Here is a 27393-nt window from a genome sequence, read left to right as displayed (position 1 = left end):
ACACTTGCACATTAAGCAGAAGCCTGGCGCATCCTTAAGAATCATAGTTCGGGAATCTGTTTGATGGGTTCATAAACCAAAATCACACAAGCATAAACAGATATTGGAATACGGAGGGAAGAACAATTAAGTAATTATGCAAATTAGTCTTTCAGCGTAAGACAATCAAGAGGTCTCAAGTTCCAGCCACAAAAACAATGCCAACAAAAATACACACCGTGTGACAGGATCTAACCGCTTACTGACAAAGTGGAAAACATCTTCTAGGAGGCACCACAAAATAGCTCCTTGATCATTCGATGGTTCAATTTCTGGGTTCATTTTCTCACTTTGCGTCCAGTTAATCAACAAACAAAAAGCATGCTGGTAGACAAACATGTATGCAGGCACACAAAGTATGTCACAGACAGCAAGCCTTAATGATCCTCAACCAAATATCTGATAATGAATCAAATCAACCATGGTTAAATTTCAGCTAAGCGCACCACACTGGAGACTAGCCTAAAGCCATCATGATTGAAACTTGGATGGAATATAATCACTTGGCATGATTTTCTTGTCAAATAACAAGCATTATTGTGTGAGGCATCTAATACGAAGAGACTGGTGAAAAATAGGATGTAAAATTTGCAATTGCAGCATAAACTTGGGTGAAATGTAAAGATAAAAGAACAAAAAAAAATGATAATTATGCTTTGTTCCAGCCTCATTTCAAAAGCATAAAGTGAGACAATTAACGGGAACGAAAGCAGTAGCCAGATACCAACTTTAGAACCACAACAAAATTTCGTGGCACACAAAGGAATCCAAGCCACAGGTTTCCAATGAAATCTTTTCAGATATCAAATGAGTACAAAACTAGATAATTAGAACAGACAAGTAAGAAAACTTGGTAGAACCTAAAAAACTGCTTTTCCTCGAAATGACCAACAGCAGACTAATAACAGTAATATGCCATCTACATTACAATTCCCTACTACCTCAGGCTCAGAGTCAAGGACAGAGAACATGCAGCGATAAAATTACTCTGTTCAAAATTTCAACTCGTTTAAGCCTATGTTTCTCTTCTAGATCTCCTTTGACGGGGAGCTGCTGTGTCCTCTCTCTCATTCTCATCTTCCTTCTCAGCTGTATCCATCTCTGCAGACCCATCATCCTTCTTTACTTTTTCAGGTTTGGGTACAGCCTATAGAAAAAAAGCTAGATCAATATCTTAAACATAGGAACTACTAAAACGGAGAAAGCAATTAAATCCTAAAGACCGTAGTGCAACATAAAACGTTGTAGAAGAAAGAGTAAGGAACTCACTGATGGTTTCTTCCCACCAAAAAGAATCCTTAGGAAGAGTGTGCTGATGACCACCAAAACAGAGACCAAGATACCGATTGTAAGATTGGGTTGCTTTTCACCTTTTTCAATAACATCCTGCAACTCAACCGAGGTAAATTAACTCATTAGTCATACACCTCAACGGCAGTGAAAAATGCATGAATAGGCAAACGCATAAACTAACTACAAGGTTAAAACAACTTCCATAAGACTACAGAACATCAGTATTTTGATGTAAATTAAGCAGCAAAGTTGATCAAAATATTGCTTTATGACTTCAAAATCCGTACCAAAATATTTATAGAAATATAGAAGTCATTCAGGCCATTCTAATAACTAGATCCGTACCACCTCAGGCCATTCTAATAACTAGATCCAAGTATCCTAATTAAGAAGTTGATGATGCATACATTGGAACACAAAGAAAGGAATAATTCTCAATGTAGTAATGCATGAGTAAACCCAGCCACTTACAATGATTTTGACTTTGTAAGATTCCAAGAATGGGATGTCAGCTATCTTGTAGAGGATATCAAAAACTTTTTTCTGCAGGGAAACAAAAACCAGGTCAGCACATGGCATAGTATGTTATCAGAAAATTGTAAGGTAACAGTAGTCACCTGAAAGCCTCCAAGCCCAGTTGGGAGACTGGCAGCCTCTTCCTCCTTCTGCTTTTCCTTCTCAGCATCGTATTTGGGCTTCCATGCTTTCTCACGGTATGTCTCTGCAACTTTTTCATCACTTGCAATCAAAATATTGTCAAATAAGATTCCATCCTGCATCGTCCAAATCTCAATGCCAACCGCAGAAATTGGTTCAAAGTTTGGTTTCTCAAGCTCAAAGAAGTCGGGGTTTGGAATTTGTTGTGGCTTCCAAATGCCCTTGTAGTTAGGGTTGTCAATCATTGGTGCATGCCATTTGCCCTTGTAGGCTGGATTCCTCTTCATGGGTCTTTTCCATTCACCACAGCCCGGTGCTTCTGCACACTTTGGATTATCTATTTTTGGGGCCTCCCACTCTCCATCCTCCTCATCATCCCAATCTTCTGGCTTAGTAGCCTCTGGGTCATCAATCTCCTCAGGTTCATCATCCAACCAACCCTCAGGCTTTGTAGCCTCCTCATCTTCAATTTCCATTGGTGCATCTTCATCCCAGTCATCCGGCTTTACAGCATCAGGATCTTGGATCTTGGCTCTCTCATCCCAATCCTCAGGTTTCTTATCATCTGGATCAGGAATGGTGGCAGGTGGGATGAAAGCTGGCTCAAAATCATCCTGTGACAGGAAATTCGCCTTCTTCTTCTCCTCACCATCAACCAATATCTTCAATTCGTTATCAGGTTTAATTATTGCGGTGTAAACATGAGAAAGCTTGTCTGAAGGAACAGATGGAGGATACTTAAGATGGTGCTCGACATATTCTCCGGTCTTAGGGTTATTGTGGTTCACAATGAAATGCACCTTATTAGTAGAACCGCATTTATCTGGTCCAAACATAATCGAGTAAGGAGATTCATTGTCAAACTCCTTAGGTGTCCAGCCAGCATCCTGAGGGCGGAGATATTTCAAGTAAGCCCCACCACATTCGAGCCCATTCTGCAACCGGGTTTCAAACTGCAGAACGATAGTTCCATCCTTGAACTCTACTGCATTGTCCAGTTCTCTAACAATGGCGTGCTTCATGGCCTTCTCGCTCACGAGAAGGCCATAATCATCATGTCCCTCACTCTTAGAATGCTTCCATATGCCTAATTAAACCATTACAGAAAATGTAAAGACCAACCACAATCAAAATGCACATAGAAATCTACGATACCCTAAGGTCTTTGACTTGACAAACCTACCTTTGTAGTCCTCCTTCTCAGATGCGATCCACCGACCTTCAAACGTTTCATCAAACGATTCGTAGAGCAACTGGACAATAAAAACTGAACCAAATCAAAGCCATACTAAAACCCTAGAGAACCGGACCATCAAATCTACGGAATCTACGCTAGGAAGAAGGGTAAACCAAATGAGAACCAATCGGTTCGATATAAAACTCACCTCATCTGAGGCGTCGACGACAAAGCAGTGAATCAGCAGCAAAATAACAAAGGATGAAACGCAAATCTGTTTATCACCCATCATAACACACCGAACGATACAACCTGCAGATAACGCCGATCCAGATCAAAAAGCCTACAAGACCCCCAAAACCAAGATCCGAGACATCCAAAAAAAACTCTTATCCTAAGAAAACCCATAGAATCCCAGAGTGTCACTCGCGATGCGTCCTTTAAACCCTAGAAAACTCAAAATTTCAATCAAATATGCTGAAGATCAAATTTTGAAAAAGAAAAAGACAGATCAAAGTAAACGAAAATGAATCGGATAAACGGTTTCCTCAAATCGAAAGGAAAATGCAATTATAGAGGGCAAAAAAAAAACAGATCTAATGATAAATAGCCATTCAAGGGGAGTACTCACCTGAAACGGATCGGAATATCGACGGGAAAATGCAATCTCCGGCAGAACTATGGAGTTCGAAACCCCGATCTAGGTATCTTGTTGATCGAGGGCTCCGTAAATCAGTATAAAAAAAGGGAGGAGGTGGTCAGCGGGCCCCCTCCGAGCCAACGTCTCTGCAACCAATAGGAGCACGAGCACCCCATAATGTCCAATAGAAGATCGACACGTCATTTAGTTGCACACGCGTGACGTGGTTCTCGACGTACCCGAAATGCCCACCAGAAATACGAAAATGTCAACGGAGTGCCTGATTGAACGAACGTGCAAGGGACCGCAAGCGGAAGTTTCTGGAAGACTCGGTTTTTGGTTGGTCGACCAGTTTCTTTCAAAACGGATTGTTGACGATACTGCAGCCTCTCCTAACCGGTTTTTTATTATGAGCCTAAGAAACCGCACCGGGCACAAAGACTTGGTCGCGCTGGCTCAGCCTGCCATACCTCTACAGTTGTCCTGCTTAAAGCGTAAAACTCTGAGGCTAGGAACCCTGCCCCTGGGGCTTATGCTAGGCGTATTTGCAACGTTCATGAGAATCGAACCTTGACTGCCCATCAAGCAGCGAAGGCCCTACCCCTACTAGGTCAAACCACCCCGCCTTGGAGGTTTGTAATTTTGTTCAATTCTAATGTTTCATTTCACCAACCAATGGATCGGCCTTGACCTAGACCGGACCCGTAAACGACCACTATAAGATTAGGGTTTGGTGATAAAAGAAGGTTCTATTAAAAACCGAATTGGATGTAAAGGGTCCTATTAGTATATGGAGCCAGGTACGGTTTGTGAAGTTTCATACTAGACCTGGGTCCGACCCAAATTTTGATCAAGTCCCTTGATTTTTTAAAGTACAAAAAGATAAGAAATATTACTTTACCGGGTATGAATTAGGTCTGATTCATGAAATTCTTATAAAATCCAAGTATGGTTTTCTTATATGGACCCCATCGGACATGGGTCTGGACCCAACACCCACACCTCAAAGTCATATCTGGGTTCGAACTTACCTGGGTCTGAACGACATCCGACTGGTTCACACCCCCAACTCTTTTAATTCACCACAGGAACCTAAGGCCGAGTCTCTGCTTTTTACATCTCTTTTTAGCAAATGATTTACATTTAAGCTGTGATTTATCTCAGAGTTAAATGCTAAGATAGAACATGACTCCAGTTGGTTACGTTTTATTTAATCCAATATGCTTTTACAGGGGTATGGGGTTGGATTTGGAGCCCCAACAGGATTCAGACTAAAACACCTGATAATATCTATTTAACAAATTGGATGAGATCTTAATAGATCTGATTAAAAAGTTTTTCAGGCTGTCCAATATCTGAGGCAAACCCATTAGGGATGCAAACGGTTTGGATCTGGAACAGCTAAATACATGGGAATTCGGATCAGACCTGGAATCCGACTCATTTGCATCCCTAAAACTTGTAATGATGAGGACTTTGCCTCAAGTAAAAATGCAATTTTTACACACACACACTAGCACTTCTAACCAGTGCTTGTAAACGAGCTCAATGTATGAGTTTGAGTTGTTCAAGCTTGGCTAGTGACCCAACCAAGCCCAAGTTGACCCGTTTAGCAGGTGTACCCACTTACCCAGATAAACGGGGTAGGCTGGGAAATCACATTATCATCTATAATTGAAGATCCCACCTTTTCTCACTTATTTGGATAAGTGGTTGCATCCAAACACCACCTTAATGAAGAAAGATCATAATTTCAAAGCTATAAGTAATAAAAAAAAAAACTCCAGGCCCATTGAAGCAAGTTTGAACTGGTTTGTTCCCAAAAAAAGATCCACAGTTTCAAAATAGGGAGCAACACAATTTAAACTTTAAAGCTATTGAACACTGCAATCTATCATATAAAATATATTTACTAGTATTAATACTTAAGGAGATTATACTAGTCAAGCAGAGCTGGACATTTGTTGTTCATGTCCACATTCCCAAGCTTATTTTATGAGTTTGAACGAGCTATCCACAAGTTAAGCACGATCCAAGCCATGAGTGGCTCATCTCATTTCTCAGCCCTAGGGATGGCAGTGGACAGGGAAAAAAAATGGGCCCTGCCCCGCCTCGCCTCGTATGGACCGGGGATGGAGAACATGAAACTGGGATGAAAGCAGGGATGAAGGTTAAAATTAAAACCTGTGCGAAGATGAAGGCGGGTATGGACTTACGCTTTTCCCCAGCCTGCCTCACCCCACCCCCGATCTCCGTTAGTAGAATAACTAAAGTACCTTTAGGGATGGCAGTGGACCGGGGAGAAACGGGGCTCGGCCCCACCTCACCCCGTTTGCACGTGGGATGGAGGACATGAAATGGGAATGGAGGTTAAAATCAAAACCTGTGCGGGGATGAAAAAGAGGATGTAGGGCAAAGTTTTGAGACGAGGCAGGGGTGGAGACCTTGTCCTCCGTCTCCCTGCCGTCCCTACTCAACCCTACTTGTAGGACATGTTTGAAAGTGGAAAAAAATGATGTGAAAAATCAAGACATAAGAAAAAGGTACATTTTTTTCAATGGGAGGAAAACTTTCACATATGAAAGTTTCCAAAAACTATGCATTTCTGTTACAAAATATTTTACGATATGCAGGTTACTCTCTCTCTCTCTCTCAATTCGATTTTCACAACACACAAGGAAAATTTTCATCTGTAAAATCATACATATGAGAATGTCACATTCATAAATTTTGCTTTCCATACGAGACTACTCTATATAAGAATAGTTTTTCAAGCATTCAAATTATAAATAACTGTATAATTACCAAAGTAAGATCCGTACTTTCCTAATATAAGAGAAAGTTGCATTGTTTAGTCACAAACCAAGCAAACTGAGAAATCTTTCTCCCAAAAGTAGGGATGTAAACAGTCCGGATTCGGGCTGGATGTAGTCCTTACCATATCCAATTGATCGAATGTTGGCCTAACATATTCTAATTCAGATTCAGATTCAGATGGTGAAAAGCTCATACCAGATCTGCTTTTTTACATGTAGATAAAATTCGGATATTTTTCAAATTCAGTAACAAAAAATTAAAACTATATCTGCATCCGATTATAATCTGACATGGATCTGCATACCAAATGCAACTAAATTGAATTGAATTCGATCAGATATCGGATAAAATTTGATTCATTGATATCCCTATTGAAAAGGAAGAGTAAGAAACAATTTTCCCCTTATATTCTTCTTGAGGAAACCAAGTACCACGGCTTCCAGAAGCAAATGTGAAGAAGAGAGTAGTTGGAAAGGTAGATACGTAATAATTGACAATTGAAAACTAATTAGATGAATTGGTACACGAATGTACTTTTTCATCAAGACAACTTGAGACCAATATAAAACTCACAGTACAACTATTAGTTGTAGTAAGAGCAATAACAAAGCCTCACAGCCAACTTGGCATTTATTATTATTAATTCTACTACTATTGTAATAACTGTTTCACAGATCACAATTTCACCACTAAATGGTTTTAAAGCTTTTCTTTGTTTTGTCTCAAACCCATGCCCATTGACTTGGAATAGGTTTGAAAGAGAGAAAAACTCTCGTAGGAAAAGAAAGTTTTGTCTATGAGAGATTTTGATACGGGAAGTTTTTCAAAAGAAAGTTTTTGCTTGTTTGTGTAGCATGAGAAAAACATAGTGGAAAAACGTGAAAAAATGAGAGAGAAGAGGTGGGTGGTGGTGAGATGAATGGTGGTGGCTGTGGCGGTGAGATGTGAGATAGGTCGTGGGGAGTGTAAAAATAAATTTTTTCTTGTTAGGAGACATTCCTCCACCCCATGGAGGAATGTACTTTTTAGAAAAACCCTCTTAGAGAAAAAATCTCTTTTGTTTGAAAGGGTCAAAAAAACCATACAGATTTTTCATTTTGCATCACTTTTCCTACATCTTTCTCACTTTCAACTGTGCCCTTAGTAATACGAGCCACGAACCAAACAGAGGGCATGTCCAAGCATGACTCATTTCTTGTGTTGAGCCAAGGTGAGCCTGAGCTTACCAATGGGGGCTCTACTTGTCTGGTAGGAGTAGCTAGTGCATGTCACCTTGTGTTGGGACATTGCAGGTTCAAAACCCAATGGTATAGTTGTATAATTGGTAGGGGTATGCCTAATCCCAACTTGCATTCCAAAAAAAAAGGAGAGCCCGAACTCCTAAAAAGTTTGAGCTAAACAAGCACGAGCAAACTCATTTACAAATATATATAATTTGTAAAAATTGAAAACAATAGAATTTGAATACTAAACCTGCTAAGCTAAGTTCAAACTAATTTATTTACAAAATAAATACAGAAAATGATCGTATCGTACGAAAAAATGACATGTTTTAAAAAATGACCTACAATTTACCAAATTTGTCAAATGGACAATATCACGAGTTTTAAATTTTTTCTTGATACTTTTACCCTCGCAAGTATAAAATTTTTATTTTCGCAAGTCATGATGCTAAAATAATACACCCACGAAACTCGTCAACAAAATCACATCACATCTTAGATTATGATATTTCAAAAAGGATTGCAAAATTATGAATAAGTATTGCAAAATTCTAAAATATTTGAAAAAGTTTGATATTGCAAAAAATTTTATTCGCAATGTACCTGTATTGCGAAATTCTTTTTTCTTGCAAAATTTTTTTTCTTACGAAATTTCATCTCATATAAATACACGTTTAGTTTTTTTTTTCTCATTTGTATTTGAAAAGAGTGATAACCCCAATCCTCCTCCTATAAAATTTAGGAAAAAATTTAAATTTTGTAGTTAATCATTTTTAGATTAAAATGATAGTACAACAAAATATTTGTTTAAAAAAATTAAGTTAGCGAACCTTAGGCGGGTTACAAGCGAAATATCCAGTAAATGGATTGGGTCTCTAAATGTCTCATATTTGGTTCCACATTTCCACACAATAATTTAAACCCATAATGATTTAAACCAAAGATTTAGATAGAAATAATTTTATACAAAAAGTTCATATACAAAATGTCAAAATGTCAAAATGTGTTCAGGAGCGAACAACAGAGAGAATGAATTCTTAACATCGTTGCGTTGTCGCCTGTAGCAGTTGTCAACTCATTACTTGGATCCCATAAAATGGGTCAGACTTATGAAAACCTGATAGGTACAACAATGTCATAGTTATATAAAACAAATACATGTATTAATCATACTTCAATCACATTGTAATACATGCAACTGAACGATCTATGAATTTGTATAAGTGTGGTATCATTTACATTTCGATTAGCAGTGTGGATATCATGTCTTTGTTTCAATATTAACCTACATGTGGGTACTCACATGACAAAATCATGGATACAAACTAAGATCATTTGAAGGTTTATTATTTCATGTAAATTGATGCTCGAATGACTAATTGATTCAGCTCCAAAGGAGACGATATAGGTACTAAGAGAGAATTCTCCATAGACTACTTTTTTGGATGCATCCCACTCTTCTGCAGAAGAACATAGATCTACCACTTAGGATAAAATTGGTAGTCCGACTTTCTCAACTCCATAGGTTGAGACTAACTGAGTCATTGTCACTCGAAGCATAATAACCACTCAAAGGTTCCATGGAGTTTTGTACTACTTATCCTCTCCAACGTAAGTCCACTTGTGTAGATGGATTGCAAGTTATTGTTTAGAAGGTTTATCCTATTACCTCACATGTGCCTAATTAATCTGACACTAACGGCTTAGTAGCTCAAAATACCCTTCTAGGGTACTATCCATCCTGCCATTATAGGCATGAGCATCTACCTCTCAAGGGTAGTTATATTTATTTAATTGATCAGTCATATATAACTTATTTATTATGCTCATGTATAAAAAATTGAACGAGCATCTTGCTTGGAAAGGCAATCTCAAAAAATGTGTGCATAAAATAGTACAATGCATTGTTGCATATTGAGGTTTGTAATAAACCTTGACTCATTCATCAGTGCACGAGCATGTTTCATGTCTTATTGTCCATTAGTGATAATAATTGACTTGGTTTTAAAAAAAGATTAATGCTTTTGTATTTGAAAACCAACAAGGATATTCTAAGAAATTATCGTCGTAAAAAATGATATCCTAAACCTCAAGTCGAGGTAGATCTAGGTTGTTCCCAGATGCGTATTGGGAAACTTGATATACATGTAACTGGAGTCCACGTAATCAAAGTCTCGTGTTTGCCCATTCAAAAAAATATATTCAACTGTGTATTTCTGAAATGTATCAAACTTATTCTTTTTTAACAATCTTTTAAAGTTCGAACCATGCATGGTTAATGTTTCGTAAAGTTTGATAATTGAAAATGTTCTATGTGTGCAAACGTAAAATCTCGTACACATGCTTTTGAAAAGTGAATTAAAGCATGTGTATGCACATTAAGATGTGCGTACGTAAGTAAATAATGCATAATTTAATAAAGTAAGCATACACAAAATTGTATATATAAGTAAATACACACACAATTTAAATAAAGCAGCATTCGCATAAATGCCATCATAAATAAATGCGTGCATAATTTTACACAAAGCAAACGTACACAAAACTACGTACGTAAATAGATGTACATGTAATTTAAAAAGAGCAAGCATACGTAAATAGATACATGCATAATTTAAAGAAAGCAGTGTTCGTATAAATGTCATTGTAAATAAATGCGTGCAAAATTTTAAATAAAACAAGCGTATGAAAAACTGCATACATATATATATATATATATATATATATATATATATATATATATATATATCATAATCGTACAAATGCAGTAATCGCATGTATTTTTTCTTCCTCAAAAATTTGTGATCCTAAAGTAAATTTGAGCATAGGTGATAGCTGGACTGTCAGTATTCATGTTGGAGGTATAAAAAATTTGTTCATGCATGACTTTGAAACACTCAAGTAGTTTTGCAAAATTGTGACAAAAGCGATGGTTAAAAATATATTTTTGGCAGAGGTGGCGACTACAACAGCACTGGGGTCAAACCCAAGCCGAGTTTGAGTCGATAGGACCGAGCTGAGCTCGGTTAGGTAGAACCAAGTTGGGCTTAGTTGGGTTGAGTCAAGCTGAGCTCGGTTAGGTAGAACCAAGTTGGGCTTAGTTGGGTTGAGTCAAGCTGGGCTCGGCTTGGCTGAGCTGAGCTTGGTCTTAGCTAAACCGAGTTGGCTCAATTGATATCAAACTAAGCTTGGCTTAGTTGGTTTTGAACCGAGCTGGGCTTGGCATGGTTGAGCCTAGCCAAGCTCGGCTTGAGTTGGACCGAGTCAAGCTCAGTTAAGACCAAATCGAGCTTGACTCGGTTGAGCTAAAAAAATAGCAGGCTTGGTTGGGTTAACCAAACCAGGCTCAATTGGGTTGACTGACTTTGCTCAGTTTGGCTAAATCGAGCTGGCTCAGTTTTGTTGAACCGAGTTTGACTAGGTTGAGCCAAACAAAACCAAACCAAGAAACAACATGGCGAGCTGGGCTCAGCTGCAGTCGAACCCAGCATCAACCGAGCAACGGCAGATTTTTTTATAAGCCCCAAATTTTGGGCTCTGCAATCATCCTAGACCATTGCAACTGAATGGGCCTTTACAACAGGTTTGAAAGATGGAGATGATGAAGGCAATAGAACATGTCCATTATGAACATGAACATGGTACACTCATCATGACCCAATGATGATGGCAATGGGTGCTGATCCATCGTCGTCAACCTTCCTGCGATTTACACCGCACCAAATCACATCAAACACAACCACTTGGTAAGCACAAAGACGCATTCATTGATATGTTGCCAAGAATGTAACACAGCAAGTCCAAATGCTAGAGAACAGCTTCTATGTCCCATTGTGTTCCATCTTAGGAAGCTAATTACTTGGAAATTAAAGAGGCTATTATCACAAAAACACTACTCGGAAAAGGATACAAAGAAGCATACTTAATGTCTATATTTATCAACCACTAAGAGGCTATTAGCCAGTCAAAGAATTCCATCCAACTCTGCATCTGAAAGCCCTCAAACAAATCGGCAACACTTCCGCAACCTTATCACACAACTCAATTCACTGGATGTGGTGTCCCATGATTGACACAAAAAGAATTTTCGCTGCCATGCACTTAAAATAGCTACATAAAATCGAAATCATCAACCGCATCATATGCACCAACAACCATATCGTCATCTGGCTTATCAACATGGAGCTGCTTCTTCTTGGCTGCATCACAGAAGTCCACACAAGCAATTATTAGCCAAAATTTAAAAGATTGCAACAATGAACCTTTTTTTTCAAAAACAAAACAAAACAATGAACCATTTGAAGCAAAGAGTTACCACAACCCATTTCGACTCATTTGCATTGCCCCTTCCTCTCTCTCTCAACACAAACCGTCCAAACCACATTTAAAAAGCATTTTTTGGCAAATTTGGCAACCATCATGATAAAAAATCCAACAGATAAATCTTGTTGCTTTTTTTGATGTATAGATTGAATTTTTATGATCTAGAAAACTTCAAAAATTTTGAACTGTTGATTTTTAGCACATGATAAAATCCCATGCATACATAAAAAAAGATTGCTAGAAAAGCCAGTTCCTAGATTTTTGACCATGGAGATTGCATATGTGAACTGAAAGGTGAACTAGGTATTTCCGACACTTTTAAATACAAGTCCTAAAACACGGTATATAAATTAAAATAACTTAATAATCAGTGATGAAAAAACATCAGCAACTATGTGAATTGCATATAAACCACAACTTAAATGTTAATACAATCTCACAGCACCATGAAGTAGATCTAATTTAAATGTCCAATACAACCGCAGGCATATTTTCATAACCACTGGAAACTCAGCGGGTTTAATTTGCATAAACAGAACAATGAAAACAATAAAGGCAGTGCGTTACAAGAAAAAACTTAATAGCAGAAAATGGAAAACATATACAGATGTACCATTGAGAAACATGCTGCAGCTAATATGATAATAAAGAATAAAAAAGAAAAGGTATGAAAATATTATGAAATGATCAGCTAATTCTAATAATGAAGAATCTACACAATTACCATATACAAGAATTCAATCAAAAGGACAACCAAACACGTAATTATCATATGCAACTGTAATTAAGGCAAGGAAACTACAACTCTTGATGAATAGATAAGCACAAACAAAAAGGTATGCAAAGAGTCTGAAATGACGAGAGAGAGAGAGAGAGAGAGAGAGGTTTGTGCTCTCTCACGTTTTCACCTTTTTGCTTGTCAAAAAAAGAAAAGAAAAAAGAGAAGCAGAAGACCAAAAATGGCCCTTACTGATTAGTTGGAACTAGGCCTGCTAGTCGACCAACCAGCAGCCTCCATCTAGGTCAACTGGGCATGACATTGAACCCCAAAAAAAGAAAGGGAAAAAAGAAGTGGGAGATAGAACCTGGCTTCTTCTTGCTGGCATTAGCTTCCTTCTCTGTCTTGATTTTCTCATTGGCAATGGCTGTAATGGAAGAAGCAACCTCCTTGGCCTCTGCTGCTTTCATGGACACCATTGAAAGTCTCATAACCGTCTTAAGTAGGTTTATATAGTGAAAGCTTTTCTGCATTGAACATTCAGTGTAAACGAACATGTCAGTGTTAGAAAGCTTCCCCTATGCATAAGATCACAGAAGGATGCAGAAACTTGCCTCGTATGGATGGAGCTTATGTGAGATAAGTTCGGCATATTCCAAGAAATCGTTTTCAGACTTTGGAATGAAGTTATCCAAAGTCTTCTCATCACCCTTCCGAGCAAATAGCTCTGCTGTGGACTTGTAATCAGCCTCTTCCACAAGCCTGAGGCAAAGGTAACCATTTGTTGTTAGGAACAAACATGCTACATAGACGACTATAAATTTTATGAACTAGGTAGGTTGCAAATCAACATGAAACCACCTAATGCACACAGAGACATAGGATGAAACATAAAAAAATATACAAAAGAAGTGACTTCATTGACCTTTGTTGCCGGAGCTTTTCTGCAACAGGATCTGCAAGTTTTTCATCAGCTGCTTCTACAGTTTTTTCTTTTTTGCCACCGCCACCTTTCCCACCAGCTTTTGGAAGTTTCTTTTCTACTGAAGGTTCTGGTTTGGGTGCCTGAAATCAATGGACTTTATCAGTAGGTTCATGCTGATGATATTGACAAGAACTCAACTTGATCAAAAAAATTGTACTTGGAAATTTCAAAAAACTACAGAAAATGGACTTTTGCCTTGGCTCAGGCTGGGTTAGATTACAACAATATGGTGACTTGGCATATCTAAAAGTTAAATTGCAGGCAAGCTTGCTGCAGGTTGAGGGGACTGATGTAACACATGGCCTTAATCTTATATGGAAGGTGAAGATAAATCTAAATTAGTTGACTAAAAGGATAGCTATTTGAATTAGTGATTAGAAGTTTCTAGTTTCTAAAAGGTCGATAATGATTAAGGTTAAATAGAGATATTGACAAGGTTGAGTTCTAGATAATGATAAGTTTTACAAAGATCTTCAACTATGTCACACAAACTCCTCAAAAGGGTCAAAGCACCTATTACCAACACCGAGTAACAATGGCGAGGGTCCAGGTTTGGCACCCGACATGGCTGGGTGCAGGTCAAGAGGTGTTGACCACCCGCACCTGACCTTTTCGGTCCAATTTTGAAATTGTTAAGTCCAAAATTGTTCAAGTTTTAGATTTTTTTAAAAAAACTTTAAAATTTATCACAGTTATTATCAGTAACTATACAATAACATTGAAATCATTTTTAATCCATTTGTATAAATGTAACTGCATTCAGATTATATATATATACCCCAACACCCATGTTTTTTTAAATTGCCATGTCATACCTGCCACACCTGCACCAGCTGGCAGCACCCATGTGATATAGATCTTCATCGTAATTAGGATCTTTTGATTATATTAGAAGTGTCATTAATTCTTTTTTTATCAAATGAATAAAATTCATCGAGTTTCATTTTTTTTTTTTTTGAAAAGGACAATGCACTGTGAAAATAAGAATGTCTCACATTAAAGGGAGAACATGAGTCATGGGCGACATATGATGGGTCATCTTCATAAGGGCCAGCCAATGAAAAAAGGAGAACTCAACGAGGGCCTAGTGAACTACCAGAAAGAGAAACCTAAACAGTCATAATCGTTGCACAGCCTAACAGTCATATTGGGTGCATCCTGACATTTAGGACGCAATTGGTGTCTTTTGCTTGAGAAAAGAGATTGACCTTTGTACTGGCATCACGTATTGCATCATGTTCTTAATTCACAGCTTAGGAAATTAAGGTCTGTGTCTAGAGTTAGATAACCTTTAACTCCATGTAAACTAAAAGTTGCGGAAATTTTCACACATTATAAGCAACTTTCCAGCTCCATCTCCTCCACAAACAGGATTATCTAACCTTCATGTTGTTGCACTTATCACTTTTTCTAGTAAGGCCTAAATTGTCTTTAGCAAAATAAAAGATTCATCGTGTTTTCTATTAAAAATAACATGGACAAAATAATAAGCTTATACCATAGACTCATAGAGTCAATTAACAAGTCACACCCCCTGGGGTGCGTCTCTCCATCAACCAGGCCATCATAGTTGACAAGTCCCCACAGTGCACATTCATTTTAATGCATTTTAAAAATGTCACACAGACATGGCTATGGAATACTTGACACAACTATTCACGGGCCTACCTATTAACAACAGTAGACAAGAGGATACACTAAAGGTGTGTGTGAATCATGGGATGCGCCCGGGAGAGGGCAGACCGGTCCCAACAAGAAAAACTGCATCCTGCACAGAAAGCCATGAGCATGGGACGTGCCGGTGAGTTCAGAACAAACACCCGGCGTTCTGTCTGTACAACATTTATCCGATCTATCAAGCATTTATGTGACTGAGCAAGAATTAAAAGCCATTTCCTTCATAAAAAAAAACATGGAACAAAATAAGGGCATTATTCTCAATGTAGACTACCCTGCCAAGTATTTTATCAAATTGATGAAAGAACTTGAAAGGAAGTGGCCTTTAACTTCACACAAATCCTCCTCCAACAAAGGAGAATATACTAAAGAACATCAAACCTTCAACTATTGAATGCATCATACAGCCATACACTGACCACTAGGTCAGATGATTGCAACCAACACATCAGCAGGACAATAATAAAATCTACCCTTACAGAAAGCCATGAGAAAAACCAAATGCCCTTCCAATGTTAAGAAGCAAAAGTGTATAAAAAAACACATAAAGCTAAGAGGAAAACCTTTTCTAGAGGAGGCACATCTCCATCTTCCCAGGACACCTTTACATCTTCAATGTCCTCTTCATCCCATAAGCCTTTTGTTTTTTCAGTAACGTGAACAGGCAGTGCAGGTTCAAAATCCTCAGATTCTGCAAACAAATCATGTGATGATTTGAAGTGTCAACCAATGTTGTAAGTATCATACCATACTGTAGCGCACGATACGGTACAATACATATTGTCATTATAGGCAAAAACGATATGATATATTCGTATTGCGATATGAATGTGTATCGTACCCATATCATATGAAACAAACCTATATCATGCCATATCATACGATATACAGTGTATCCTACGATACACCTTTGATGCACTTTAAAAAGGGCCAAAATTTGTTTTTTTATTTTTTGGATTTTAAAGACCTTTTGAGAGCCGAATTCCTCATTTGTGTAGAGGCCCGACTTCCTCATTTGTGTAGAGGCCATTAGAGGGGTACCTAAGTGCATTTTCACCATTTTTCTACTCAAGAAAGTGAGTTAAGGTAAAAAATATCTGAGTAAAATTACAAAACTACCCTAAAAAAGTGAGTTGAATATGCAAAAATTAGAGGTTTAGATCAAGGTAAAAATCAGGCTCTACACTCCAACAAAGATGACATCAGATGATCTGGCATGGCAATGGGGCACACAAGTAATGAGTGAAAACCGATTGAAAATCGAGTGCAACCATTGCCATAATATTTTTATTTATGTAATATGAAAGTATGAGTCTTGTGACATGTCTTAATTGCAAGATATTTAATATTTTGCATTGTTTTTGTGAGATAGTTGATGTTTGATATTGTCTTATGCAGCTCATAGAGACATAAATGCTTCATATGTGATTTTATGTTTGTATTTTGTGTAATTCATCATTGTTTCATGTGTTATAATTTTTTAGAATTATTGGATTTTTTCTGATTTTTCATAATTTTTTTATGATACGATACAATATGTATCTTATTTGGGGCTCGACCAATATGGGTAGCAATCCGATACTTACAACCTTGGTCAAAAGTCAAAACTATTGAAATAACATAAAACATACAAGATTACAGTGAACAATCAATCATCCATACAGTAGGCAATTTAATCCAGATTTAATCCGGCAAACATCTAGAAATTTATACAACAAATGCTCATATATTGCATTCAAGCTTCAATTTATGACTTAAATTCAGGTCGACTACAGCAGCAAAAACAACCTCTGCCCCTACTTGTTCATAATCTTCTACCAACTTATTCTTTAAAAGACACCTGATATGAAAGAATGGGTGAAGCTTCTAAAATTTTTCTTTGCCCCACATATCCTCCAGCAGAATCACTGGTCCCAAACCGTCATAAAAATAGACCACAACTCAAGATGTTTAGTGCCTTTGATGAATTTAAAGTTGGCCGATTCAGTTTGATTCAGCTCCGAATTGGAATCGGCCGATTCACCCGAAAATGATTTAGGACTCAATACAATATTAACAATGTCAATTGGAACATGCCATTGAAAACTCATCAAACATAATATTCATTAGACAACACATTATTTATGACTGCAATATGTGTACTGTTTGGCATGTTAATCATTGCCCACCCTGACCTGCAAGAAATGTGGGGAGTGCCCGACCCAAAGAGGGCAGACGGGGCCTTTCATACCCATCCCCCCGTCCCGTCCCTCTCATAAATCTCTCTTTCTCTCTCTTTGGCCCTTTGCCTTCCTCGCGACCCCAATTGTGGCCCCCTCTCCCTTGCCCTCTTTGCGACCCCACTCTCTTTCTCTTTCTCTCTCGATTCCCTCCTAGCCTCTGCCTTCCTCGCGACCCCACCTATGGTTGTGGCCCCCTCTCTGCCCCTGCCTGCGACCCCACAATGAACAACGGCAAGCCGAGCCCCACAACACAACAACAACTGCCACAACGTGCACATGACAAGGTCTACTCTCTCTCTCTCTCGTGTGTTTAGGGCATAAATGCATAATTGCATAATTGATGATATAAGAATTAGGGTTTTGATTAGCATATTGGTTTAGGGCTTTTTGTATTTTTTTCCCAATTAGCATTTAGGTTTTTAATAAGATGAATATTAATTAATTATTTTTATATTTTTTTTATCAACATTATACATGATCCATATGCTTGATTTTAGTTAGAAGTTTGGGGGTTTTGTTATTTTTTGTTTCAATTAGTTTATGTATGAAAGCTGCGAATGATGTTTGATAGGATTGAGGTTTTTATTTAGTGTTTTTAAATAGCATAAAAATTTAATTAGGTTTTAGAGTTTTTTGGGTTTTTTCCAAATAGAATTTAGATTTTATTTTATTTTTAAATAAAATTAATATTTAATTTAAGTATTTTTATATTTTTTAGTTAACATTAAACATGATTCTACATGCTTGAATAGCATAAATGCATGATTGATGATGTAAGAATTAAGGTTTTGATTAGCATTTAAGTTTAGGGCTTTTTTTGTGTTTTTTTTTCAATTAGCATTTAGATTTTTAATGAGATAAATATTAATTAGTTATTAGTTATTAGTTATATTTTTATTGAGGATTTTCTTTGTTGGTTCATATCGCCGACCCCAATTGTTTTGGGATGAAAGCGTAGTTGTTGTTGTTGTTGTTGTAATAAACATTATACATGATCCATATGCTTGTTTTAGTTAAAAAATTGGGGGTTTTGTTATTTTTTGTTTCAATTAGTTTATGTATGAAAACTATGAATGATGTTTGCTAGGACTGAGGTTTTTATTTAGTTTTTTCTAAATAGCATGAAAATTTAATTAGGTTTTAGAGCTTTTGTGTTTTTCCCAAATAGCATTTAGATTTTATTTTGTTTTTAAATAAGATTAATATTTAATTTAGGTAATTTTGTGTTTTTTAATTAACATTAAATATGATTCTACATGATTGAATAGAATAAATGCATAATTGATGACGTAAGAATTAAGGTTTTGATTAGCATTTAGGTTTAAGGCTTTTTGTGTTTTTTATTCCAATTAGCATTTAGGTTTTTAATGAGATGAATTTTAATTAGTTATTTTTGTATTTTTTAATCAACATTATACATGATCCACATGCTTGATTTTAGTTAAAAATTTGGGGGTTTTGTTATTTTTTGTTTCGATTAGTTTATATATGAAAACTATGAGTGATGTTTGCTAGGATTGAGGTTTTTATTTAGTTTTTTTAAGTAGCATGAATGTTTAATTAGGTTTTAGAGTTTTTTGTATTTTTTAATAGCATTTAGATTTTTTTAAATAGCATGAATATTTAATTAGGTTTTAGAGTTTTTTGTGTTTTTTAATAGTATTTAAATTTTTTTAAATAAAATAATTTTTTAATTTAAGTATTTATGTTTTTTAATTAACATTAAACATCATTCTACATGCATGAATAGCATAAATGCATAATTGATAATGTAAGAATTAGGGTTTCAATTAGCATTTAGGTTTAAAGCTTTTTGTATTTTTTTTCAATTAGCATTTACATTATGCTTTTAGGGTGCTATGTATTTTTCCTTTTTAATACTTGACTTTGGTTAGAACCTATGTCACATGGGTACGGGTACGGGTGCGGAGCAATTTCAAAAAATTTGAACACAGAGACACGACTATATATATATATATATATATATATATATATATATATATATATTATAAAAGATCGCTTTTTTTTTAGTTTTTATATATCTTTTGCCTTAAAAATGGACAAAAATAGACTCGGTCAAAGTTGACCGAGTCCAAAATGTGGATGAACACAGCCCCAGTGCGTTGACTGAGTCCGCCTCGTGTCGGAAGCCGCACCCGTGTCGACGCGGGTGTGTCGACCTTATAGCCGAGTCCGTGTGCTTAGGTTAAAACATAGAATTGTAGTTTTTTTTTAATTAGCATAGATGAGAATTTTAGATTTTTTATTTTCAATTAGCATGTGTTTTTTTGTTTCAATTATCATGTATTTTAGGTTATTAAATAAGTTTGATGGCCCTCTTTGTTTTGAGTGGCTTGTACTTTTTTTAATTATTTACAAAACATTTATGATGTCCTTTGTAGTTTTTTGAAATATTAACTAATTAATTGGGTATTTATTTGTGTGATGGTTGTGTTCTTTTGTCACATCTTGCTAAATGTGTTTCAATATTAAAACTTGAGCATCTTGCTAAATGTGTTTCAATATTAAAACTTGAGCACTGCCTTATTCATGGAAGATACTTTCTTTGGCCTTTATATCAAACAAAGCTAAATTTTGAAGTATAAAAACATGTTATTATGGTACTTTGCATTTCTTAAATCATTTTCTTTATTATTGAAAACATGTTGTTTACTTTCAACCAAGCTTCCTAATTATGAATACGACACTATAGTTCATCAATTTGCTGGTATAGTTTATCATCATAGAAATTAGTTTTCTTTTTAATCCTGCATATGTGCCCACCCTAGCTTAAATTTCTGGCTCTGCCCTGCAAAACAAAGGAGTTCAATAACCAAAGCCATCTGGAATAATGTGCATTAAGATATCCATCCATGCACGTAAATTACCCATTTGTCTGGTTCTCTCTCAGTCCTCCCGGTCAATCTTGGAGAGACCAACTATTTGGGACGATGCTTGAGGTAGGAAAAACATACCAATATGTTTAATGAGATTAATGTGCTATTCGGAGTTGCAAAATCAACGACCAAGAGAAAGTTTCCGCTAGAGTGGCCAACCTCAGGATTTGAGAGTCCTAATAAGACATGCTCAGACACGGAACTGATTCAGGGCTTTGTCAAAAAAAAAGAACGGTTAAAACCTCCATCAAGAACCACGATCTAATTAGGCGAAAAAAAACAAACACCAGTTCAGACTGAATCAGATTAACACATGCACACACCAAAAGTTTCTTTCATATACTCATAACTTTACCAGTGGCCTCAATGTAATGTATAGATCATATATAGAACTATTTCATTTTTCTCTTTTTCAATTGGCATGGTTCTGTGCATGCCCATGACTTGGACTCATCAATAAGACCAGCAATTCTGACTGTTCTTCCGCTGCCCATATGGGTCGATGACATTGGTTATTCTTGAATACTAGAATCAAGCACGACATTGTTATGAACATAGAGACCAATTAATCACATAAGAAAGAAATACGCACGCCCATAGATAAAGAAACCGTTGAAGGTGTAACCCAATGTCACCTATTTACATCAATACATCCATAAAACCCATCCCACTCAGCTCAATAAGCAATCGATCTAAAGATCCTTACCCCAATCTTCCATATTATTTCTCAAGCAGCATCAACTCAACCGACTCACAAAGCAAGGCCGTTCGTTCACAAGATCTGCTCTCGCGAACAAGGTGCTGCCCCCTGAAAATTTTGGCGAAGACGAGTCGGCATGTGGAGAGAGAGAGAGAGAGAGAGAGAGAGAGAGAGAGAGAGAGAGAGAGAGAGAGAGAGACCTGAAGAGGAGGTTGACTGCCGTCGATCGATCTTGTCGCCGGTCGAGCGTCTCTGTCGATCAAAGGAGGAAGAAAGCTAGGGTTTGGAAAGAGGGGAAGAGGAAGGAAAAAGAGGAGTTAGGGTTTGGAGGGAGAGAGAGGTGTAGAGAGGATTTGCCGCCGTTTGGGAGAGAAGAGGTCGACTCCGGGAGAAGAGAGGGTAAAGGGCGGTGGGCAGAGGAATCGGTTTGGTATTTATATTCATAAATCCAGTTATAATAATTTTATCGGTAACTTTAAAATATAGCCGATAAATATTTTTTGCCTCAAGAAAAACTTGGCAAAAGCTTGTTATGTATAGGATTTGATGAATACATGGAAATACACAACAGAAAGAAAAATATATAACGATTTCATAAAAATTGTTAATATGATGATAAAAATAGACATATTTTACAAGAAGTAGAAAATCTAGGAGTAATTTGTTTTTGTTTCTTTGGTGTTTATCTTCTCACCCTCCACAATACACAATTGACAGATCAGAGGGCCAGGAGGGGTGTCAACCGGTTCAACCTTCACCAGACCCAGATAGGTGGGTATTGGATCCGATTTGAGGTTCTGGTCCTTGGTCTGCCTCTAAGTCCAACCAAACCTATTATATGCAAAGCCATAGGATAACATGAACCAGACCCGGATCATTCCTAGTAAATTAATAGTTTTTAAATTTGTATGCATTAAAAAATGGTGGATCTTAACTTAAACTTAAGTAGGACCTGGATTTGTGTGAAAATTTCAAAAACCATATCTGACACCGTATACAAATCGAACCCTATCTGATCTGAGTAGTTAATGGGGCCTCTTTCTTTCTTACCAAATCATGTTACTGGGTTCGGTATGGGTCAGGATGGGGTCATATATACCCGACTCAATAATTTGTTTGGTCTAGAAGTTTCCTATGAACAAGACAATGGCTTTATTCTCCTGCTTTCAAACGTGTCCAAAATCATGCACTGTAAAATAAATAATAGTCAACGATCACATTCTTTGCAGGCGTCTTGAATTTGACACAAAACTTAATTAATTGCCAAACTATGTTAATCACTAATCAACGGTTCAGTTTCTAAACACGTTAGGTTGACCCATAATTGATGTGGACGGAGTGGCGTAGTATTAGCTGAGCTGGGTAGGGCTGCAAATGGATTGGATATGGGCCAGATCCTGCCTTATATGAACCCAACATTTGTGCACCTTATCTGAATCTGAAAAAGATTCGATGATCTAAAATTGAAATCAGATCCAAAACTTTATGTGGTAATGTTGAACCCCGTAAAAAACATCCAAAACATGCTTCTTACATCTAAATATGATTTAATTGGATTTTGATCGGGATCCAAATTCGATCCGACTTAAAATATTGATTGCAATCCAATTCAAATCGAAAAATGATCTGATTAAGTGTAAGTCATTGCCGATGATATTTATCTTCAGCAATATATGATTTATGGTAACCAATAACATCAATGACGATAAATATCGCCGCCTGAGTCATCAACCATTTACGGTCATTTATATTACTTTTTACGATGATTTTTATATAGCATCGTGTATCTAAAAATAAATTCGACGTTATGATATAATCGGTCGGCTCTATAATGTTGTTGGTAATAAGAATTAAAGACGATGATATTTATCGTTGGCTATACTAATTAAAACTTACGATAAATATCGTCACCTATATTATTAAAAACTGACGATAAATATCGTCGGTAATATTTTAAAAGTCAACGATAATTATCATCGTAGCGATAATGAAAAATCATGTGTTCAAATAGTTGATGATAAATATCATTGGTTATAGCAATTAAATAAGACGATAAATACTATTGAGTAAATTTAATAACACCGTCGGTATTTATCATTAGTTCTTTCTTAAAGTCCACAATAATTATCATTGTATTTATATTAAAAAACATATATGTCAAAAATAGTTGACGATAAATATCATCGTGTATAGATTAAACTCGACGATAATTATCGTTATATATAAATTGAAAAGTCGTACATGTTCAAATAGCCGATGATAAATATCATCAGTTAGATTAAGAACTGACGATAATACCATCGCTAGTAACTTTGATATAACCGACGATAAATATCATCGATGAAAGTCTCTTTTTAAAAAAAAATTATATTTTTACTGGCATAAATTTTGCATGGAATCATGTGACTTTTACATAAAACTTTCGCATATTTTGATGATAATTGCTCAATTATAAGAAAAATCGCATGAAATGATGTGAATATGCATAAAACTTACAACCACCTTCCATCTCACCTTTGTGGAGGGTTCAACCACTACAAGAAATTAGGTTTTTACTGGTGCAACTTTCACTACAAGAAAACAGCTTATTAGCGACAGAATTTAGCGACGAAATTATTTTGTCGCTAGTTAGCAACGGATTAACGAGAGAAATATATTTATTGCTATAATCAATGAAATTTATGAAAATAGCGATGAAATGTATCCCCTCGCACAATCTGTCGTTAATTAGCGACAGATTTTGTGTCGAAACATTTTGTCGTAATGGACACACCATTTAGCGACGGATTTTTTGACAGACAATTTGCCGTCGCTATTTGGCGACAGAATATATGTCGTCGCTAAGTTCATAAATTTCATTTACGATGGCATAGCGACGGAATTAATCCGTCGCTAATTTTCGATAAACCTAATCGCAAACATCTTTTCCTTCATTTTCTTTTTTCCCGCCGTTCGTCGTTCGCTCGCTCCCGCCGTTCGCCCGGAGAAAGGTATTACAGGGATCAACGTTCGCCCAGAGAAAGGCAGGGGTTAACCCCCTTGCCGGAACAAGCAAGGGGTCGACCCTGACCCCCTTGCCGGAAAGGCAGGGGGTTAACCTCCTGCCGAAACTGACAGGGGGTCGACCCCCATTATGGCAGGGGGTTAACCCCTTGCCAGAACATGCAGGGGGTCGACCCCGACCCCCTACCGGAAAGGCAGGGGGTTAACCCCCTATGTTCCGGAAGGGGGTTGACCCCTTGCCGGAACAGCAGGGGGTTGACTCTCCTGCCGAAACGCAGAGGGTCAACCCCCTGCGGTTTTTGTCAGGGGGTCGACCCCCTGTGTTCCTGTAGGGGGTCGACCCCCTGCGGTTTTGGTAGGTCATTGGGTATTAGGCTTCTTAAGGCCTATGCAAAATGTTTTCATTTGCCTCATTTTTTTTGTGGTGACTTCATTTTAAAACATTGTTTTTTGCAGATTTCTCGATGAAACCCGCTTGTGCTCAGTCACCTGTGATAAGTAAGTGACAAAAATAATGCAAAAAGGTTAAAAACCCGTGATGAGTAAGTGATGCAAGCGTATCACATGTTATTTAATTTATTAGATGTAACATTTTATTTTTCACACACTTACTTAGTTGATATTTAAGGTTGCTTTGTTGGAGTTTGTAGATCATGCTGAGCATGATTTTAATGTTTGAATATGGAAGTGTTCTTATTTTTGGAGTACGAAATCCATGCTAAGCATGGTAGTAGTTAGTGGAATATTGAAGTGTGTTTGCTGCAGGTACATGTTTGTCATTTGTTTAATATGAATGATTACGATGTATTGTAATGTTTGATGTAATTGTATTCATGCTTGCATGTAGTTACTTTCAATTTGATTATGACTTCCATGTGAAATTGTATAATAAATGCATGCTTCAAATGATTGTATCGTGTCATTAATAGTTTGCACATGAAAATATTAAGTTATTAATGCATGTATCATAATTCTTGTTATTGTATGACATCATATATTGCATGATAAATTTGATATTTTCTTCATCATAGCATTATGATGGTTTTCTTTTAATTGGTTAGGTTATTATTCGTAACATCATAAGAAAATGACTGCAAACCGTGAATGGATGTACCGTAGGATAATGTGCAATGAGTTATCGCATGAATATATGGATGGTGTTGAAAGTTTTATTGAATTTGCAATGGCAAGTGTCAGTACAGTGGATCCCACAGGTCGGATTAGGTGTCCCTGCAAGATTTGTAAGAATAATCAATTTGTAGAACCTCATGGCGTTAGACATCACCTATATAGGAAGAGTTTTGTGAGTGATTATCAAAACTGGATGTTTCATGGAGAAGAATTTAGAAACAATTTTGATGCACGGGTGAATGTGTTGCACGATAATCCATATATGGATTTGATATTTGATATCGCAGGAACATAAGTGGGTTCTGCTATAACACTACAAGAAAATTGTTAATTAGCGACGGAAATTAGCGACGGATTTTTCCCGTCGCTACTTAGCGACAGATTAGCTAGAGATAGAATCTGTCGCTAATTTGCGACGGATTAGCGAAGAAACGACTTTTATCGCTAATCTGTCGCTACTTAGCGACGGATTAGCGACTGCATGTTTTTGTCGCTACTTTTGATTACAAGAACACCATTTTAGCGACGGATTTAGAGAGGGAACTCTGTCGTCGCTAATCCGTCGCTCATTAGCGACGGATTAGCGACAGTATATATTTCGTCGCGGTTTTTGTATTTTGATTTAGCGACGGTTTAGCGACGGAATGTTTCTGTCGCTAAGCCGTCGCTAAATATCGCGTAAATCCCTAATCCCATCCCTCTTTCTCTTTTCCCTGTTTCGCTGTATTGCTCCCTCCCGCCCGTCGGCTCTCGCCACCGTCCAGCCACCGCCGCTCGCCAGCCGCCGCTCCCCGTCCACCGCTCGCCAGCCGGCGCTCGCCAGCTGCCGCTCCCCGTCAACCTCCCGCCACCGTCCGGCGAAGCGCAGGTAATATTCTTCTTCTTCTTCTTCTTCTTCTTCTTCTTCTTCTTCTTCTTCTTCTTCTTCTTCTTCTTCTTCTTCTTCTAAACGCAGGGGGTACGCCCTTTCCCTGCCGGAAACGGAGGGGGTTTAACCCCCTGCCGTGCTTTCCGGCAGGGGGGGTCGACCCCCTGCGTTTCCGGCAAGGGGGGTCGACCCCCTGCCTATGGCGGTGCCGCACTGCCGGCCTCCAGCCCGATCCGGAGGAGGAGGTTCGCCTGTTGTGCATCTTCAACGCGCGGTCCCGGTACATTCCGCCGCTGCCGCAGGGGTACTACGGCAATGCCTGATAGTAATCCCGGCAGCTGTCTCGATAGCGGCGAAGCTCTGTGCGAACCCACTAGGTTATGCGGTGGAGCTCGTGAAGAAGGCCAAGGAGGTGGTGACAGACGAGTACATGAGGTCAGTGGCGGACCTCATGGTGCTCAAGGGCCGGCCTAACATCACGGTGGTCCGCACCTTCGTGGTCTCGGACATCAGGCATGCCGGGTTCAGCGAGCTGGACCTCGGCTGGGGAATGCCGGTGTACGGCGGTCCAGCCAAGGGCAGTGACGGCCCAATCCCCGGCTTGGTTAGCTTCTACGTCAACTCCAAGAATAACGAAGGGGGAGAAGGGATGGTGATCCCGATTTCCTTGCCTGCTCCAGCTATGAAGATCTTTGAACGGGAGCTCAAAAAGATGCTGTACGGACCCGCCCCGGATCAAAAGTCCACAGAACCTGGTTTTATCTTATCTGCTTTGTGAATAAAGATCAATTCATTGCCAAACAAATTTGTTATGAGATACCTACGTTGCCTATGTGATCTGTTTTGAAAAGAATTTTTGTTATGGATACCTATGCTGCCCATGTGATCTCTTTTTAAAAAAAATTTGTTATGAGATACCTACGTTGCATATGTGATCTGTTTTGAAAAGAATTTTTGTTATGGATACCTATGCTGCCCATGTGATCTCTTTTTAAAAAAAAAAAAGTTATTATGTGATCCCTA

General features: G+C 37.7%; 2 protein-coding genes and 1 pseudogene across 3 annotated transcripts; 1 reads left to right on the top strand and 2 right to left on the bottom strand.

The window, feature by feature from the left end:
- Positions 1–818: 818 nt before the first annotated feature.
- On the bottom strand, positions 819–3874 carry LOC149811322 (calnexin homolog). Its single transcript, XM_089993454.1, has 7 exons — positions 3798–3874; positions 3375–3478; positions 3173–3242; positions 1950–3076; positions 1804–1875; positions 1309–1425; positions 819–1186 (listed from the first exon to the last, which is right to left on the bottom strand). The coding sequence occupies exons 2-7, from the start codon at positions 3456–3458 to the stop codon at positions 1055–1057; spliced, it is 1602 nt and encodes a 533-aa protein (XP_089849580.1). The 5' UTR covers positions 3459–3478; positions 3798–3874; the 3' UTR covers positions 819–1054.
- A 7719-nt stretch (positions 3875–11593) lies between these two features.
- Positions 11594–21773, bottom strand: LOC149811321 (uncharacterized). 2 transcript variants are annotated; one of them, XM_089993257.1, is made up of 7 exons: positions 21569–21773; positions 21375–21476; positions 16113–16240; positions 13813–13952; positions 13502–13649; positions 13255–13414; positions 11594–12045 (listed from the first exon to the last, which is right to left on the bottom strand). In XM_089993257.1, the coding sequence occupies exons 2-7, from the start codon at positions 21385–21387 to the stop codon at positions 11957–11959; spliced, it is 678 nt and encodes a 225-aa protein (XP_089849383.1). In that variant the 5' UTR covers positions 21388–21476; positions 21569–21773; the 3' UTR covers positions 11594–11956. The 2 variants fall into 2 exon arrangements, with proteins under 2 accessions (XP_089849383.1, XP_089849382.1); XM_089993256.1 differs by lacking the exon at positions 21569–21773 and having other exon boundaries at positions 21375–21542.
- Positions 21774–26569: 4796 nt separating this feature from the next.
- On the top strand, positions 26570–27148 carry LOC149811320 (benzyl alcohol O-benzoyltransferase pseudogene; annotated as a pseudogene).
- The last annotated feature ends 245 nt before the right edge of the window (positions 27149–27393 follow it).

Source organism: Nuphar pumila, chromosome 17 (genome assembly GCF_984573655.1).
Source record: "Nuphar pumila chromosome 17, dmNupPumi1.hap1.1, whole genome shotgun sequence".
In the NCBI taxonomy this organism is placed as follows: domain Eukaryota; kingdom Viridiplantae; phylum Streptophyta; class Magnoliopsida; order Nymphaeales; family Nymphaeaceae; genus Nuphar; species Nuphar pumila.
Note: the sequence above shows the minus strand (reverse complement) of the source record. Positions and strands in the feature narration are given on the sequence as shown.